The sequence below is a fragment of the Eubalaena glacialis genome, chromosome 16 (genome assembly GCF_028564815.1).
Source record: "Eubalaena glacialis isolate mEubGla1 chromosome 16, mEubGla1.1.hap2.+ XY, whole genome shotgun sequence".
In the NCBI taxonomy this organism is placed as follows: Eukaryota; Metazoa; Chordata; class Mammalia; order Artiodactyla; family Balaenidae; genus Eubalaena; species Eubalaena glacialis.
The window spans coordinates 2,676,616-2,691,301 of NC_083731.1; the positions used below are offsets into that span (position 1 = coordinate 2,676,616).

Below are 14,686 nucleotides of genomic sequence, written 5' to 3' on the forward strand. Positions count from 1 at the left end.
TTTCTTGCAAATGTTGACTAATCAGAAATATTTATTGTGTATCTCCTCCGTAACTGGCACCCTGCTAGTTTTATATTACGTATGATTTGAGCTTAGCTCTAAAAACCAACCTTCATGGCAATGTTGAAATTCTTAGAATTGTGCCAGAGTTCCTCGTGGGCTCAAATAATGTTTCCATATCAGGATTTATCCAACGGAAATCTACCCTTGAACATGGCCTCTTGGAGAAGCTTCTGCATTAAGTGCTGTATCAGTGGGCAGCGTGAAGCTGATGACCCATCAGCCGGGCATTCGTGGACCTTGTCCATTAGATGGACTTATCCACAGGGGCTGGGATTTTTCTGCTCAAGAAGCCTGAGGCGGAAAGTCCAGTGTAAAAGCTGCAGTCCAGATGTGGGCAGAGAGAGAAAGCCTTTCCCATTTACTTCCTGTACATCCAGCAAGCTCCCTTTCCCAAACCTCGGCACTGTGTCTGTCCCATTTTTCATACAAACCTGATTATCTGCAGCTTCAGAAGTCTTGGGAGCAAGTCCCTACAAGCCTGGTGACGGTCAAAGGGGGGAGTGTTGAGAGGCTACGTAGGGTCTGCTTGCCCAAACCAACTCCGTGGTTTAGGCAGAGTGGGTCCAGGAGGCTCCTAGAGAAGAGACTGGATCTTACAGTACACGTAGGTCAGGGATTAAGGAGCCGTTTTTTCCTTTTTAACACTTTTCTGCTTTTCTGATTCTTCTCATTCTTTGAATGTGTAAAGATGGGGAATGACCTCATTCATAGGAAAAAACCTCTTAATTGCCCATCTCTCCCCACCCTCACATATAATTGCTAAAGCTCTTGGCATATACCCACATTTCCAGTGGAGACCACTATGTAAAGATTCCTCATGTTGACCATATCAAGTGAAATATCACCAAATCTTGAGAGAGAAAATGAGACTTTGGGGAGGAAGATAAAAAACATAAAACCATGCTTTGGGTGCATGATTAGTTTACTCTTTCGTAGTTTAATATTGAAATGTTAAATGCATGAAACAGTAGTAATGATAGAGCGATTATGTGAAACAGTCTTCAGTATTATGTTTAAAGAAATGTAGTTAATTTTTTTACTGAAGTATAGTTGATTTACAGTGTTGTGTTACTTTCAAGTGTACAGCAAAGTGATTCAGTTATCCATATATATACACTCTTTTTTATATTCTTTTCCATTATGGTTTATCTCAGGATGTTGAATATAGTTCCCTGTGCTCTACAGTAGGACCTTGTTGTTTATCCATTCTGTATAGAATAGTTTGCATCAGCTCATCCCAAACTCCCAACCCATCCTTCCCCCAAATGTAGTCTACTTTATTTTTTTATTTTCTTTTTATTGAAGTATAGTTGGTTTACAATGTTGAGTTCATTTCTGCTGTACAGCAAAGTGACTCAGTTATACATATACATATTTTTTTCCATTACACTTTATCATAGGATATTGAATATAGTTCCCTGTGCTCTACAGTAGGACCTTGTCGTTCATCCATTCTATATAGAATAGTTTGCATCAACTAACCCCAGACTCCCACTCCATTCCTCCCCCAAATGTAGTCTACTTTCAATTGACACATACATTCTTTTAACGTTCCAGGTGTATGTCTCGTGGGGCAGAGGAGAGTCAGTGTTCGCATCTTCTTCTTAGGAACACCAGGCCTTTTCAGGGTTCTGGTTGTGTATTTCCTCCCCCTATCCTCTCCTCTGCATGGGTGGCAATATTTCTGCCATAATGTCAAGCTGCATGGTGTGGATGAAGCCCAATGGGGACTCATCCCAGAGCTTTTCCATGACCCTGTGACACTAATCGGAGTCTTCCCACCACTTTCCCAGCAGTATTGGTATTCAGGAAATGGGCTTGCAGATGTCTGATTGTTGCTGGGCTCAAGGAATTGGACTTGTGGAATTTTTGGCTCAGTCCTGAAGTCACCCATTGACTGTGACCCGTCATCTGAAATAGTTTCCCCATCACTGAATGCTTGGTGAGCTCTGGCTCCAAATATGAATACTTCGTTCCATCAATTATTTGCAGTTTTGCTTGGAAGTGGAAATCTCAAGGCACCAGATGACGGAAAGGGAGAGCTGATTCAGTATCATGTCCTGCCTACACTGTCTCTCCCTGTGGCTTCTTTGGCCAGTGGTAGTATGTTAGCCAGTCTCCGTGGTGCCCACATGGCTTTGGATTGGGAAAGGGAGGCCTGGGATCCCCTCCTGCCCAGCAACCATATTTTACTCCGTTTTAAAGCTTTTAGGCTACGTAGATAGAATCCTACCTCATCCTAAGTTCATGTGATGCTACTGGTTATTTCATCATCCAGTTACCAACTTTAACTGAGTTCAAAGTTCGTGCCGAACGCCGAATGAATAAAAAATATCCCTGCCTTTGAGTACTTACTTCCAAGAGATGGACACCCCACTGCAGAATCTCTGCAATCAACATCCCTTGTTGGGTGCGTTCTGCTTTCTGATGGATGAACAAGCACATGTAGCTGGCTCTGCCCAACAGGTTGGTCCCCCGTCAAGAGGCGGCTCAGGTCTCGGGCAGCACCTTTCCTTGGGCATCAGTGCACTGTGACGATCCATGATGATGTTATTTTATCTTTATTTTTTATTTTTATTGTTTTGGCTGTTCGGGTCTTAGTTGCAGCACACGGGATCTTCGTTGCAGTGCACGGGCTTCTCTCTAGTTGTGGTGCGCGGGGTTCTATCTAGTTGTGGTGTGCAGGCTCCAGGGTGCGTGGGCTCTGTAGTTTGCGGCATGCAGGCTTTGAAGTTGAGGTGCGTGAGCTCAGTAGTTGTGGCACGCGGGCTTAGTTGCCCCACAGCATGTGGGATCTTAGTTCCCCGACCAGGGATCGAACCCACGTCCCCTTCATTGGAAGGCGGATTCTTTACCACTGGACCACCAGGGAAGTCCTGATGATCATATTATTATTATTTTTTTTTGAATTTTAGAATTTTATTTATTTTTTATACAGCAAGTTCTTATTATCTATTTTATACATATTAGTGTATACATGTCAATCCCAATCTCCCAATTCATCCAGCACTACCCGCCCCCCCAACACTTTCCCCCCTTGGTGTCCATATGTTTGTTCTCTACATCTGTGTCTCTATTTCTACCCTGAAGACCGGTTCATGTGTACCATTTTTCTAGCTTCCACATACATGCGTTAATATATGATATTTGTTCTTCTCTTTCTGACTTACTTCACACTGTATGACAGTCTCTAGATCCATCCATGTCTCTACAAATGACCCAATTTCGTTCCTTTTTATGGCTGAGTAATATTCCATTGTATATATGTACCACATCTTCTTTATCCATTCGTCTGTCGATGGGCATTTAGGTTGCTTCCATGACCTGGCTATTGTAAATAGTGCTGCAGTGAACATTGGGGTGCATGTGTCTTTTTGAATTATGGTTTTCTATGGGTATATGCCCAGTAATTGGATTGCTGGGTCATACGGTAATTCTATTTTTAGTTTTTTAAGGAACCTCCATACTGTTCTCCATAGTGGCTGTATCAGTTTACATTCCCACCAACAGTGCAAGAGGGGTTCCCTTTTCTCCACACCCTCTCCAGCATTTGTTGTTTGTAGATTTTCTGATGATGCCCATTCTAATGGTGTGAGGTGATACCTCACTGTAGTTTTGATTTGCATTTCTCTAATAATTAGTGATGTTGAGCAGCTTTTCATGTGCTTCTTGGCCATCTGTATGTCTTCTTTGGAGAAATGTCTATTTAGGTCTTCTGCCCATTTTTGGATTGGGTTTTTTTTTAATATTGAGCTGCATGAGCTGTTTATATATTTTGGAGATTAATCCTTTGTCTGTTGATTTTGTTTGCAAATATTTTCTCCCATTCTGAGGGTTGTCTTTTTGTCTTGTTTTTAGTCTCCTTTGCTTTGCAAAAGCTTTTAAGTTTCATTAGGTCCCATTTGTTTATTTTTGTTTTTATTTCCATTACTCTAGGAGGTGGATCAAAAAAGATCTTGCTGTGATTTATGTCAAAGAATGTTCTTCCTATGTTTTCCTCTAAGAGTTTTATAGTGTCTGGTCTTACATTTGGGTCTCTAATCCATTTTGAGTTTATTTTTGTGTATGGTGTTAGGGAGTATCCTAATTTCATTCTTTTACATGTAGCTGTCCTGTTTTCCCAGCACCACTTATTGAAGAGACTGTCTTTTCTCCATTGTATATCCTTGCCTCCTTTGTCATAGATTAGTTGACCATAGGTGTGTCGGTGTATCTCTGGGCTTTCTTTCCTGTTCCATTGATCTATATTTCTGTTTTGTGCCAGTACCATATTGTCTTGATTACTGTAGCTTTGTAGTATAGTCTGAAGTCAGGGAGTCTGATTCCTCCAGCTCTGTTTTTTTCCCTCAAGATTGCTTTGGCTATTTGGGGTCTTTTGTGTCTCCATACAAATTTTAAGACTTTTTTGTTCTAGTTCTGTAAAAAATGCCACTGGTAATTTTATAGGGATTGCATTGAATCTATAGATTGCCTTGGGTAGTATAGTGATCTTCACAATATTGATTCTTCCAATCCAGGAACATGGTATATCTCTCCATCTGTTTGTGTCATCTTTGATTTCTTTCATCAGTGTCTTATAGTTTTCTGAGTACAGGTCTTTTACCTCCTTAGGTAGGTTTATTCCTAGGTATTTTATTCTTTTTGTTGCAGTGGTGAATGGGATTGTTTCCTTAATTTCTCTTTCTGATCTTTCGTTGTTAGTGTATAGGAATGCAAGAGATTTCTGTGCATTAATTTTGTATCCTGCAACTTTACCAAATTCATTGATTAGCTCTAGTAGTTTTCTGGTGGCATCTTTAGGATTCTCTGTGTATAGTATCATGTCATCTGCAAACAGTGGCAGTTTTACTTCTTCTTTTCCAATTTGTATTCCTTTTATTTCTTTTTCTTCTCTGATTGCCATGGCTAGGACTTCCAAAACTATGTTGAATAATAGTGGTGAGAGTGGACATCCTTGTTTTGTTCCTGATCTTAGAGGAAATGCTTTCAGTTTTTCACCATTGAGAATGATGTTTGCTGTGGGTTTGTGGTATATGGCCTTTATTATGTTGAGGTAGGTTCCCTCTATGCCCACTTTCTGGAGAGTTTTTATCATAAATGAGTGTTGAATTTTTTCAAAAGCTTTTTCTGCTTCTACTGAGATGATCATATGGTTTTTCTCCTTCAGTTTGTTAATATGGTGTGTCACATTGATTGATTTGCGTATATTGAAGAATCCTTGCATTCCTGGGATAAATCCCACTTGATCATGGTGTATGATCCTTTTAATGTGTTGTTGGATTCTGTTTGCTGGTATTTTGTTGAGTATTTTTGCATCTATATTCATTAGTGATATTGGTCTGTAATTTCCTTTTTTGGTAGTATCTTTGTCTGGTTTTGGTATCAGGGTGATGGTGGCATCACAGAATGAGGTTAGGAGTGTTCCTTCCTCTGCAGTTTTTTGGAAGAGTTTGAGGAGGATGAGTGTTAGCTCTTCTCTAAATGTTTGCTAGAATTCACTTGTGAAGCCTTCTGGTCCTGGACTTTTGTTTGTTGGAAGATTTTTAATCACAGTTTCAATTTCATTACTTGTGATTGGTCTGTTCATATTTTCTATTTCTTCCTGGTTCAGTCTTGGAAGGTTATACCTTTCTAAGAATTTGTCCATTTCTTCCAGGTTGTCCATTTTATTGGCATAGAGTTGCTTGTAGTAGTCTCTTAGGATGCTTTGTATTTCTGTGGTGTCCATTGTAACTTATCCTTTTTCATTTCTAATTTTATTGATTTGAGTCCTCTCCCTTTTTTCCTGATGAGTCTGGCAAGTGGTTTATCAATTTTGTTTATCTTCTCAAAGAACCAGCTTTTAGTTTTATTGATCTTTGCTATTGTTTTCTTTGTTTCTATTTCATATATTTCTGCTCTGATGTTTATGATTTCTTTCCTTCTACTAACTTTGGGTTTTGTTTGTTCTTCTTTCTCTAGTTCCTTTAGGTGTAAGGTTAGATTGTTTATTTGAGATTTTTCTTGTTTCTTGAGGTAGGCTTATATTGGTATAAACTTCCCTCTTAGAACTGCTTTTGCTGCATCCCATAGGTTTTGGATCATCGTGTTTTTGTTGTAATTTGTCTCTAGGTATTTTTTGATTTCCTCTTTGATTTCTTCAGTGATCTCTTGGTTATTTAGTAACATATTGTTTAGCCTCCATGTGTTTGTGTTTTTTACTTTTTGTTCCCTGTGATTGATTTCTAATCTCATAGCGTTGTGGTCAGAAAAGATGCTTGATATGATTTCAATTTTCTTAAATTTACTGAGCCTTGATTTGTGGCCTAAGATTGATCTGTCCTGGAGAATGTTCCATGTGCACTTGAGAAGAAAGTGTAATCTGCTGTTTTTGGATGGAATGTTCTATAAATATCAATTAAATCTATCTGGTCTATTTTGTCATTTAAAGCTTGTGTTTCCTTATTAATTTTCTGTTTGGATGATCTGTCCATTGGTGTAAGTGAGGTATTAAAGTCCCCCACTATTACTGTGTTACTGTTGATTTCCTCTTTTATAGCTGTTAGCATTTGCCTTATGTATTGAGGTGCTCCTATGTTGGGTGTATATATATTTATAATTGTTATATCTTCTTCTTGGATTGATCCCTTGATCATTACGTAGTGTCCTTCCTTGTCTCTTATAACATTCTTTATTTTAAAGTCTATTTTATCTGATATGAGTATTGCTACTCCAGCTTTCTTTTGATTTCCATTTGCATGGAATATCTTTTTCCATCCCCTCACTTTCAGTCTGTATGTGTCCCTAGGTCTGAAGTGGGTGTCTTGTAGACAGCATATATATGGGTCTTGTTTTTGTATCCATGCAGCAAGCCTGCATCTTTTGGTTGGAGCATTTAATCCATTCATGTTTAAGGTAATTATCGATATGTATGTTCCTATTACCATTTTCTTAATTGTTATGGGTTTGTTTTTGTAGGTCCTTTTTTTCTCTTGTGTTTCCCACTTAGAGAAGTTCCTTTAGCATTTGTTGTAGAGCTGGTTTGGTGGTGCTGAATTCTCTTAGCTTTTGCTTGTCTGTAAAGCTTTTGATTTCTTCGTCGAATCTGAATGAGATCCTTGCCGGGTAGAGTAATCTTGGTTGTAGGTTCTTCCCTTTCATCACTTTAAATATATCATGCCACTCCCTTCTGGCTTGTAGAGTTTCTGCTGAGAAATGAGCTGTTAACCTTATGGGAGTTCCCTTGTATGTTATTTGTCTTTTTTCCCTTGCTGCTTTCAATAATTTTTCTTTGTCTTTAACTTTTGTCAGTTTGATTACTACGTGTCTTGGCGTGTTTCTCTTTGGGTTTATCTCCTGGGACTCTCTGCGCTTCCTGGACTTGGGTGGCTATTTCCTTTCCCATATTAGGGAAGTTTTCGACTATAATCTCTTCAAATATTTTCTCGGGTCCTTTCTCTCTCTCTTCTCCTTCTGGGACCCTTATAATGCAAATGTTGTTGTGTTTAATGTTGTCCCAGAGGTCTCTTAGGCTGTCTTCATTTCTTTTCATTCTTTTTTTTAATTCTGTTCTGTGGCAGTGAATTCCACCATTCTGTCTTCCAGGTCACTTATCCGTTCTGCCTCAGTTATTCTGTTATTGATTCCTTCTAGTGTATTTTTCATTTCAATTATTGTATTATTCATCTCTGTTTGTTTGTTCTTTAATTCTTCTAGGTGTTTGTTCTTTAATTCTTCTAGGTCTTTGTTAAACATTTCTTGCATCTTCTCGATCTTTGCCTCCATTCTTTTTCCGAGGTCCTGGATCATCTTCACTATCATTATTCTGAATTATTTTTCTGGAATGGTTCCTATCTCCACTTCATTTAGTTGTTTTTCTGGGGTTTTATCTTGTTCCTTTATCTGGTACATAGCCCTCTGCCTTTTCATCTTGTCTGTCTTTCTGTGAATGTGGTTTTTGTTCCACAGGCTGCAGGATTGTAGTTCTTCTAGCTTCTTCTGTCTGCCCTCTGGTGGATGAGGCTATCTTGATCATATTATTTTAAAATAATATAAAAAATAATTATTATTAATAATAAAATAATTATTTTTTAATTATTTGAAAAAATAATTCAAAATTTGACTAAAAGATAGCGATCCCATGTTGGCTATTGAAACAAGCATAATAGGCCTCTGACAGTAAGATTTTTGAAGACTGCTTACTCTAGATATATTTTGTGTTAATTTCAGTTTTTGTTATTGTTAATGATGTTATCCTATATTATCCTTAGAACCTTCACACTATTTCGACCTCACCATCCTGCGGGCTTTATCGGTATTTGGATTTTTGACTAAGATTTGAAGGGGACTATATTCTAGCATTGGATTTCCATCATGAACTTGTTTCTACAGGTATTTTAAGAGGAGAGGAAATAATTGGGTATTACAAAAAAAACTCTTTTATTCCCACATTTTATGGATTTTTTTTTTAAAAACAGGTATGCCCTCCTCTAGATAATAGATGATGCAAAATTTGTAAGTTTCTCCATGCATGAAAGTCTATTTCATGCCTAATTTAGAATGGCTAATTTTGATGCCAAGATTATTCTCCATGGCTGTATTCGTTCGTCTTTATAGCATTGTGTTTTTTTCTCCTCAAATTCTGAATTTCATAATTTGAGGATATAGTGATAGTCACTTCCATGGTTGGTATATAAACTTTTTTTTAAATTAGTACAGTACACTGCACTGACGTTCACGAATAAAACCGTTAGATGCAGTTGCCTCAAAACATTTTGGGTAGTATTGTACAAGCTTCTCTTTCTCATCCTCCACTTTAAGTTCTTGCTGCTGTGGTAACAGTGGTTGTGGATCTCACTTGGGCCGCCATGTCGTCTTGGACCTTGCCTCCAACACATCACGGGAAAGAGATGACTAAGGGGACCTGTTTCTCGGTGATTTTAACTCTGTACATTCAGCCTTGAACCCCAGCGCACGAGTGGTCACAACTGCGGAGTCTGGCTTAGAAAGGACCGGCATGAAAAGCCTTTGCATGATGTGCCCAGCTCTTTGCTTTTCCCGTAACCCTCGTGGAGATTTGCTGAAAGCTCGGAAGAAGAATTGGGCCCACGTGCAGTGTGTGCTGTTTGCCAGCTAATTGTATAGCTGATTGAATGCTTATCCTGTCTGTTTGCTCTACTCTGGTGCCCAGAATAGCCTTGGACGGGGTACGGGATATTAGATTATTCATGTGCACTTTTGTCTGAACAAAAGATTAGGAAACAAAAAGAAATATGTGCGAGATGGCAAGAGCCATATCCACGGGGGAGTCACTTCCTCTTTAGCTACTTAATTTCAAAACTCTTGGGATACGGAGCTTGCTTAAGTGTTCCGGTGACATTTGGGAAAGAATGTGGCCCTGTGGTGAAAGCCAGGACTGGGAATTCAGATTTCTGAATTCTGTTCCCAGGAGCACGCAGGGATCACCAAGTGACATGTGATGCATCAGTGAAGCATCGGAATCCTAATTTCCCTATCTGTGAAATGGACATAAAAGGGGCTAACTCGATGTGGGTGAACTATTTAATATTTGCTGGGAACCAGCTTGCTCTAGTGACCTAGAAGAAACACAGACGGAGGTAGAGGTTGACCTCATTTCTATTTGTGGCTTTAGTGCTGACTCAATGAGAAACTTGTAGAAATCAGCTGATCTGGCTCTGGGTCTCCATGCAGTCCACGATGAAAATGAGAATTATAACATCTTATCTGCACTGGGTCTCCTAGTGATACTGCCGATATTAACTAAGTACTAAAAATATGCCACCAAATGAGTTAGGAAGCTTTTCTGCTGATGTGCCTTTCGTATTTCCTTCCCATCTCATGCCAGGTTATTTGAGGATACTCAGTTCAGTGTTCACATTTTTTAGCCAGCAGTTCAATTCTATTTTGGGTAGAATTTTCCCACATCTGAATCAAGGGAGGAGGTTGATATGATGTCAGCGTACAATCCGTCTCCAGCGCCAGGATTTTGTGCGTTTGTTATCTGCTGTTATTTTAGGTTAAGAATGAATGTATTTAAGTAGCTTTACATTTGAACAAGTCTTGGTCTGAGAATGTTTTTCTTTCCCGGGCCTCAGGGAGTACGAGCCAGTGTTCTGTGTCAAGTCCTATGCTGGGCTCTGGGGAATATTAGCATCTGTTCTTCCTGGTTGATCCCTGGATGCAGCTGGTCCAAAGGGCTGGGCCAAACTGCAGGGCTTAACTTTCTTTACTCCATTTAGTATCTGATGGTCTCCTCTAGAGTTTGAAATAATCTCTTTCCCATTTATTCACACACTGTTTCTGGCTTCCTGCCTTTTACACTTCCAATGACTCCCACGATCTGTGGAGGCCCAGTGGTTCGAGACCCAAGTTCAGAACCACGTTTCTGCATTTCAGAAAATGCAACAGACGCACAATTCCAGCAAGTTCTGGGACTGGCTGAGTGGTTTGGAAAGAAGTATGACTTTGGAAGTTTGGGTTCTGTGTCCTTTCATTTATGCAACGTTCAACAACTTTAAGTAACTCTTGGTAATGTGCTGTTTGGGGTGGTAAATGTTTATGTGATGTAATGTATAGCTTGTCAGTTTATTTTTTACTTTGAACTAACATAACTGTAGGGAAAGTAAGGAATCCTGTCTGTAATCTCCGACATGCCTTCTGTTTTTGAAAATTGGCTAAAGATGCGTACTTAATCTACCCAATTTATATTGTGAGGTTGCACCGAAGTCCACATACTGTGAAGAGAATAGGTTTTCTTGAACTCCTGTCCTGATTTGGGGCTGTTTCATACTGGCAAAAAGTGTGGCCGTCTTCCTCAATATCCTTAATCAGGCCACTGGGTCGCGGATGCTTGCAGAGGAAACTATTTCTTCTTCTTAGTGTCTTGTGCTCACATGGCCTAGATCTCCATTCTCTGACATCCAGCCTGAATTGTCTTTGCCTGTCTCTTCACACGTTCATTTTCCTTTCATCCTTCACGGGCCATCTCAAAGCCAGAATCCCAGTCTTTCTGAATTGCAGCCACGTGTGTGGACCCTAAATAATATTCATTATGTTAAGAATAAATTTTTTTTATTTTTGCTCCACGAGGGCAGAGACCGTAATTAAACCTCGAGTCTACCTTTGCAAAAAAAAACCCAGTTTTTTTAAGAGATGCTTATGAAAACCCATCGTCAGACTGTTGATTGCACAGAAAAGTCTCAGCATCTAGCGCTGAAACTGCCACCGTGAGCTCTGCCTACACACCTCCTAAAGGGGAGGCTTGACTGATGTCTGCTCACAGAATCTCAGCGCTGTGTCTGCCGACAACAAGAAGATTCCACTCATCAAATGAGGTTGTAAGCCATTCAGTGAAAAAAAATCCCCAACTATCCGTGATTTTATTTCCCCAACAAATTACTTAGCCTTTAGAATATAGTACATAGAAAACATTGGGCCAGGGATCACATATAACATCCCTGCCCTCAAAAGAGCTAAAAAAAGAGCAGAGAAAAGTCTCTGAGATGGGACGTAGGTGGCAGCATCTTTTTTCAGGTGCTCATGGTAGGCTGGCTGCTGGATGGTGCTGAGTGAGGCTGATTTCTCCTTCCACCTGCCCTTGGTCTGACTTGCTCCTTCATCCTCTGCAGGGAGAAAGAGGTCTCCCAGGGTTACAAGGTGTCATCGGGTTCCCGGGAATGCAAGGACCTGAGGGGCCGCAGGGACCACCAGGACAGAAGGTGAGCTTGGCTGTCGTGGGCGCAGGGGGTCGGGGGAGTGGACTTAAGATGATCTGTGTTGCTTTTGTGACAAGTGGTCATCGTGGCATGTCTGTCTGTTCCAGGGTGACACCGGAGAACCAGGACTGCCAGGAACTAAAGGGACAAGAGTGAGTACGGTTGTCATTAAGTTGGTAATGACTGTGGTGGGATCTGATACAGCGGTGCTTCCAGGGGGAGGGCTCTTTACCCTCCCCACCCCCAGACAATCCCGAGGGGCATCCTGTCCCCTCCTTCCTCTGCGCCCCCCTCCCTCTGCCTCTGTCCTCGGAGCTCAGACAGTGCGTGTCCTGGGCATGAGGGCCCCGGATGGGTGGAACCCGCGTCCTCGACCTGCAGTCCTGCCCCTGGAGCTGCTCACTTCTTGTCCTTTGTACACGTGTTTTCTCTCCTCTCTCCTTCCTCAAGGATTCCCGTAGGCGTATTTAATTGGGGGAGGGGGGATGACACGCCTACAGGTCTTTGAAGAAAGATGTCTTCATTTAATGTGAAAAATGGTAACGTGTTCAGAGCTACACTTCCTCTTCCTTCTTCAGAGTCTCCTTTCTTTGCTACTCCCGCTCCTGGGACATGCAAGCAGGGAGACCTTTGAAAGTAGAAAAATAGGAAGACACTGTAAAATGTAAACATTTTAATTCTGTTATTGTTACTTAGTGGAAAGGGAAGTGCGCCCGGTAACCTGCCTTCCTGGGTCTTTAGGGCAGAAGATAGGGGATAACATTGTAACTGTCTGGGATGGAGAATATCTGGATTTCAGCCAGAAATAACTTTGATTTTCTTCCCTCAATGAACTGATTTATGCCATACACTCTACTTCCCAACTGTTTGAGATTTTAATGTAAATTTATCTATCTATCTACCACCTAGAAATTACAAAGGATGAAATGAGGGCAGTTATTTTGTGGGTGTGCAGCCTTGATTTTAGAAGTATTTAATCGTCAGCTTTTGATGATGAAGAGTTGCTACTGAAACGCCAGGCCATCTGGCTCCCTAGGCTAGGCCCTAAGATGCCTCCCTGTCTGCTTAGGGTCGATGTTCCAAATGTCAATAATTAGGGTCCGACATCCTCAGCCAGGGGGATGCAAGTGGAAGGAAATGATGTTCTCCCACACTCAATGAAAAGTTTTTCATCTCCATCCTTACAGGGACCCCCAGGAGCATCTGGTTACCCTGGAAACCCAGGACTTCCTGTATGTATATAAAAGGCACCTCCTTCCTTTATAAGACGTTTGATGTGAGTTATGGCAACATCAGTGATTTTTCTGATTTGGCTACTTGTTCACCTTGTTATTTGCAGGGTATTCCTGGCCAAGATGGTCCTCCGGGTCCCCCAGGTATCCCAGGATGCAACGGGACGAAGGTAAATTTAGAACCGGGAGCCTCCCTGCTTGGCGCGCGTTTATCTAACTTTGCACCTGGAGAAGTCAGGCAGAGTTGTCCCGTGAACACAGTTTTAATTGCCACAGTTGGAAAGTTACTCGTCTTACACCTTTCTTTATTTGGTGAGGAAACAGTTTTCCCACGTTTAATGTTCAGGAAAGACATCATTGTGCCTTTCTATTTAGTAGACTTTTATTCTAAAATTGCCTTAACCACTAAATTTCTCACCTATAATCTATTACTAAAGCAAATAAGAAAATGCTATTATTAATTCTTGTCTCTATTAATTAAATTCTCAAATATTATATTTCTTCTATCATGAAGCAGCACTGAGCAATATAGCTTGTAGCAATTTTTAGAAAATGATTTTCACCAACAAATGAAGCATGCCTGAAGGGTAGGATGGGGTAACGGATGGGAGCACGGCCCTTGAGAGTGACTGTCTTCTGTCCCCCCAGGGTGAGAGAGGGCCTCTGGGGCCTCCGGGTTTGCCTGGATTCGCTGGAAATCCCGTGAGTATTGGGCTGTTATGTAAGAATTTCTTCGGTGCTAATTTCTCTCTTCTCATTCCATTGCCTTTCTTTTCCTTTTTTTGCCCTCATATCATAATGCTAATGTTGTTTTGAGAAAAACAAAACTAATACCAACTTTTTCTTTTCTAGGGACCACCAGGGTTACCGGGAATGAAGGTACGTTATTTTATTTTACTGGATTCATTCCAGGCTTCTGTTTAAAACAGATGCCGTAAAAATAACTTTACTTTAAATCACTTTGGTTGATTGATTGCCTATTAACCTATTTGTCTAAACTCTGCTACATTAAAAGAGTACTTAAGTCCTATACACAGACTTAAATTTTAGAATCTAAAGTTTCAACACTAGGCACAATTTCTTCATAGGAAATAAGCAGTGATGGGAAGCATGGTGTGATGGGAAATATTAGTGATGGGATGTGAGTCCCTGATGCTCCTTGTCCAGAGCCATGGGTGGGGCTGTCAACAGGACTCTGCAGAGAAATAGAACCAGTAGGACGTGCATGGGGATGTTTGTGTATTATGTGTGTGCCATATGTATACAACATACACATATAAGGATAGAGTGAGTGAGTGAGTGAGAGAGGGAGATATAATTAAAATATATATAATATATTTTACAGATTATATAATACATAATATATTATTGTATATCAATTATATTATATGTTAATTTATATTATATAATACACAATATTATATACTTTAATATTTAATTATATTATATACTAATTTAATTATATATTTCAATATATAATATAATTAAAATATATTGAGATAAAATAAATTCCTTATTTTAAGGAGTTACGTGATTGTGGAAGTTGGCAAGTCACAATCCGTGGGGCAAGGATGCAGGCTGGAGACCCAGGGAAGAGCGATGGTCCAGTTCAAGGGCTGTCTGTAGGCAGAGTCTGCCTTCCTCACGGGAGTCCGTCTTTTTTCTCTTAAGGCCTTC

The 14,686-nt window shown here is 40.3% G+C and overlaps 1 protein-coding gene across 1 annotated transcript in view; it reads left to right on the plus strand.

Moving 5' to 3' along the window:
- Nucleotides 1–14,686, plus strand: part of COL4A1 (collagen type IV alpha 1 chain) — a 151,191-nt gene that overhangs the window by 83,029 nt on the left and 53,476 nt on the right. Inside the window, exons 3-8 of the mRNA XM_061171041.1 lie at nucleotides 11,691–11,780; nucleotides 11,885–11,929; nucleotides 12,965–13,009; nucleotides 13,117–13,179; nucleotides 13,658–13,711; nucleotides 13,862–13,888. Coding sequence (XP_061027024.1) covers nucleotides 11,691–11,780; nucleotides 11,885–11,929; nucleotides 12,965–13,009; nucleotides 13,117–13,179; nucleotides 13,658–13,711; nucleotides 13,862–13,888 — 324 coding nt within the window. The remainder of the gene's footprint in view (nucleotides 1–11,690; nucleotides 11,781–11,884; nucleotides 11,930–12,964; nucleotides 13,010–13,116; nucleotides 13,180–13,657; nucleotides 13,712–13,861; nucleotides 13,889–14,686) is intronic.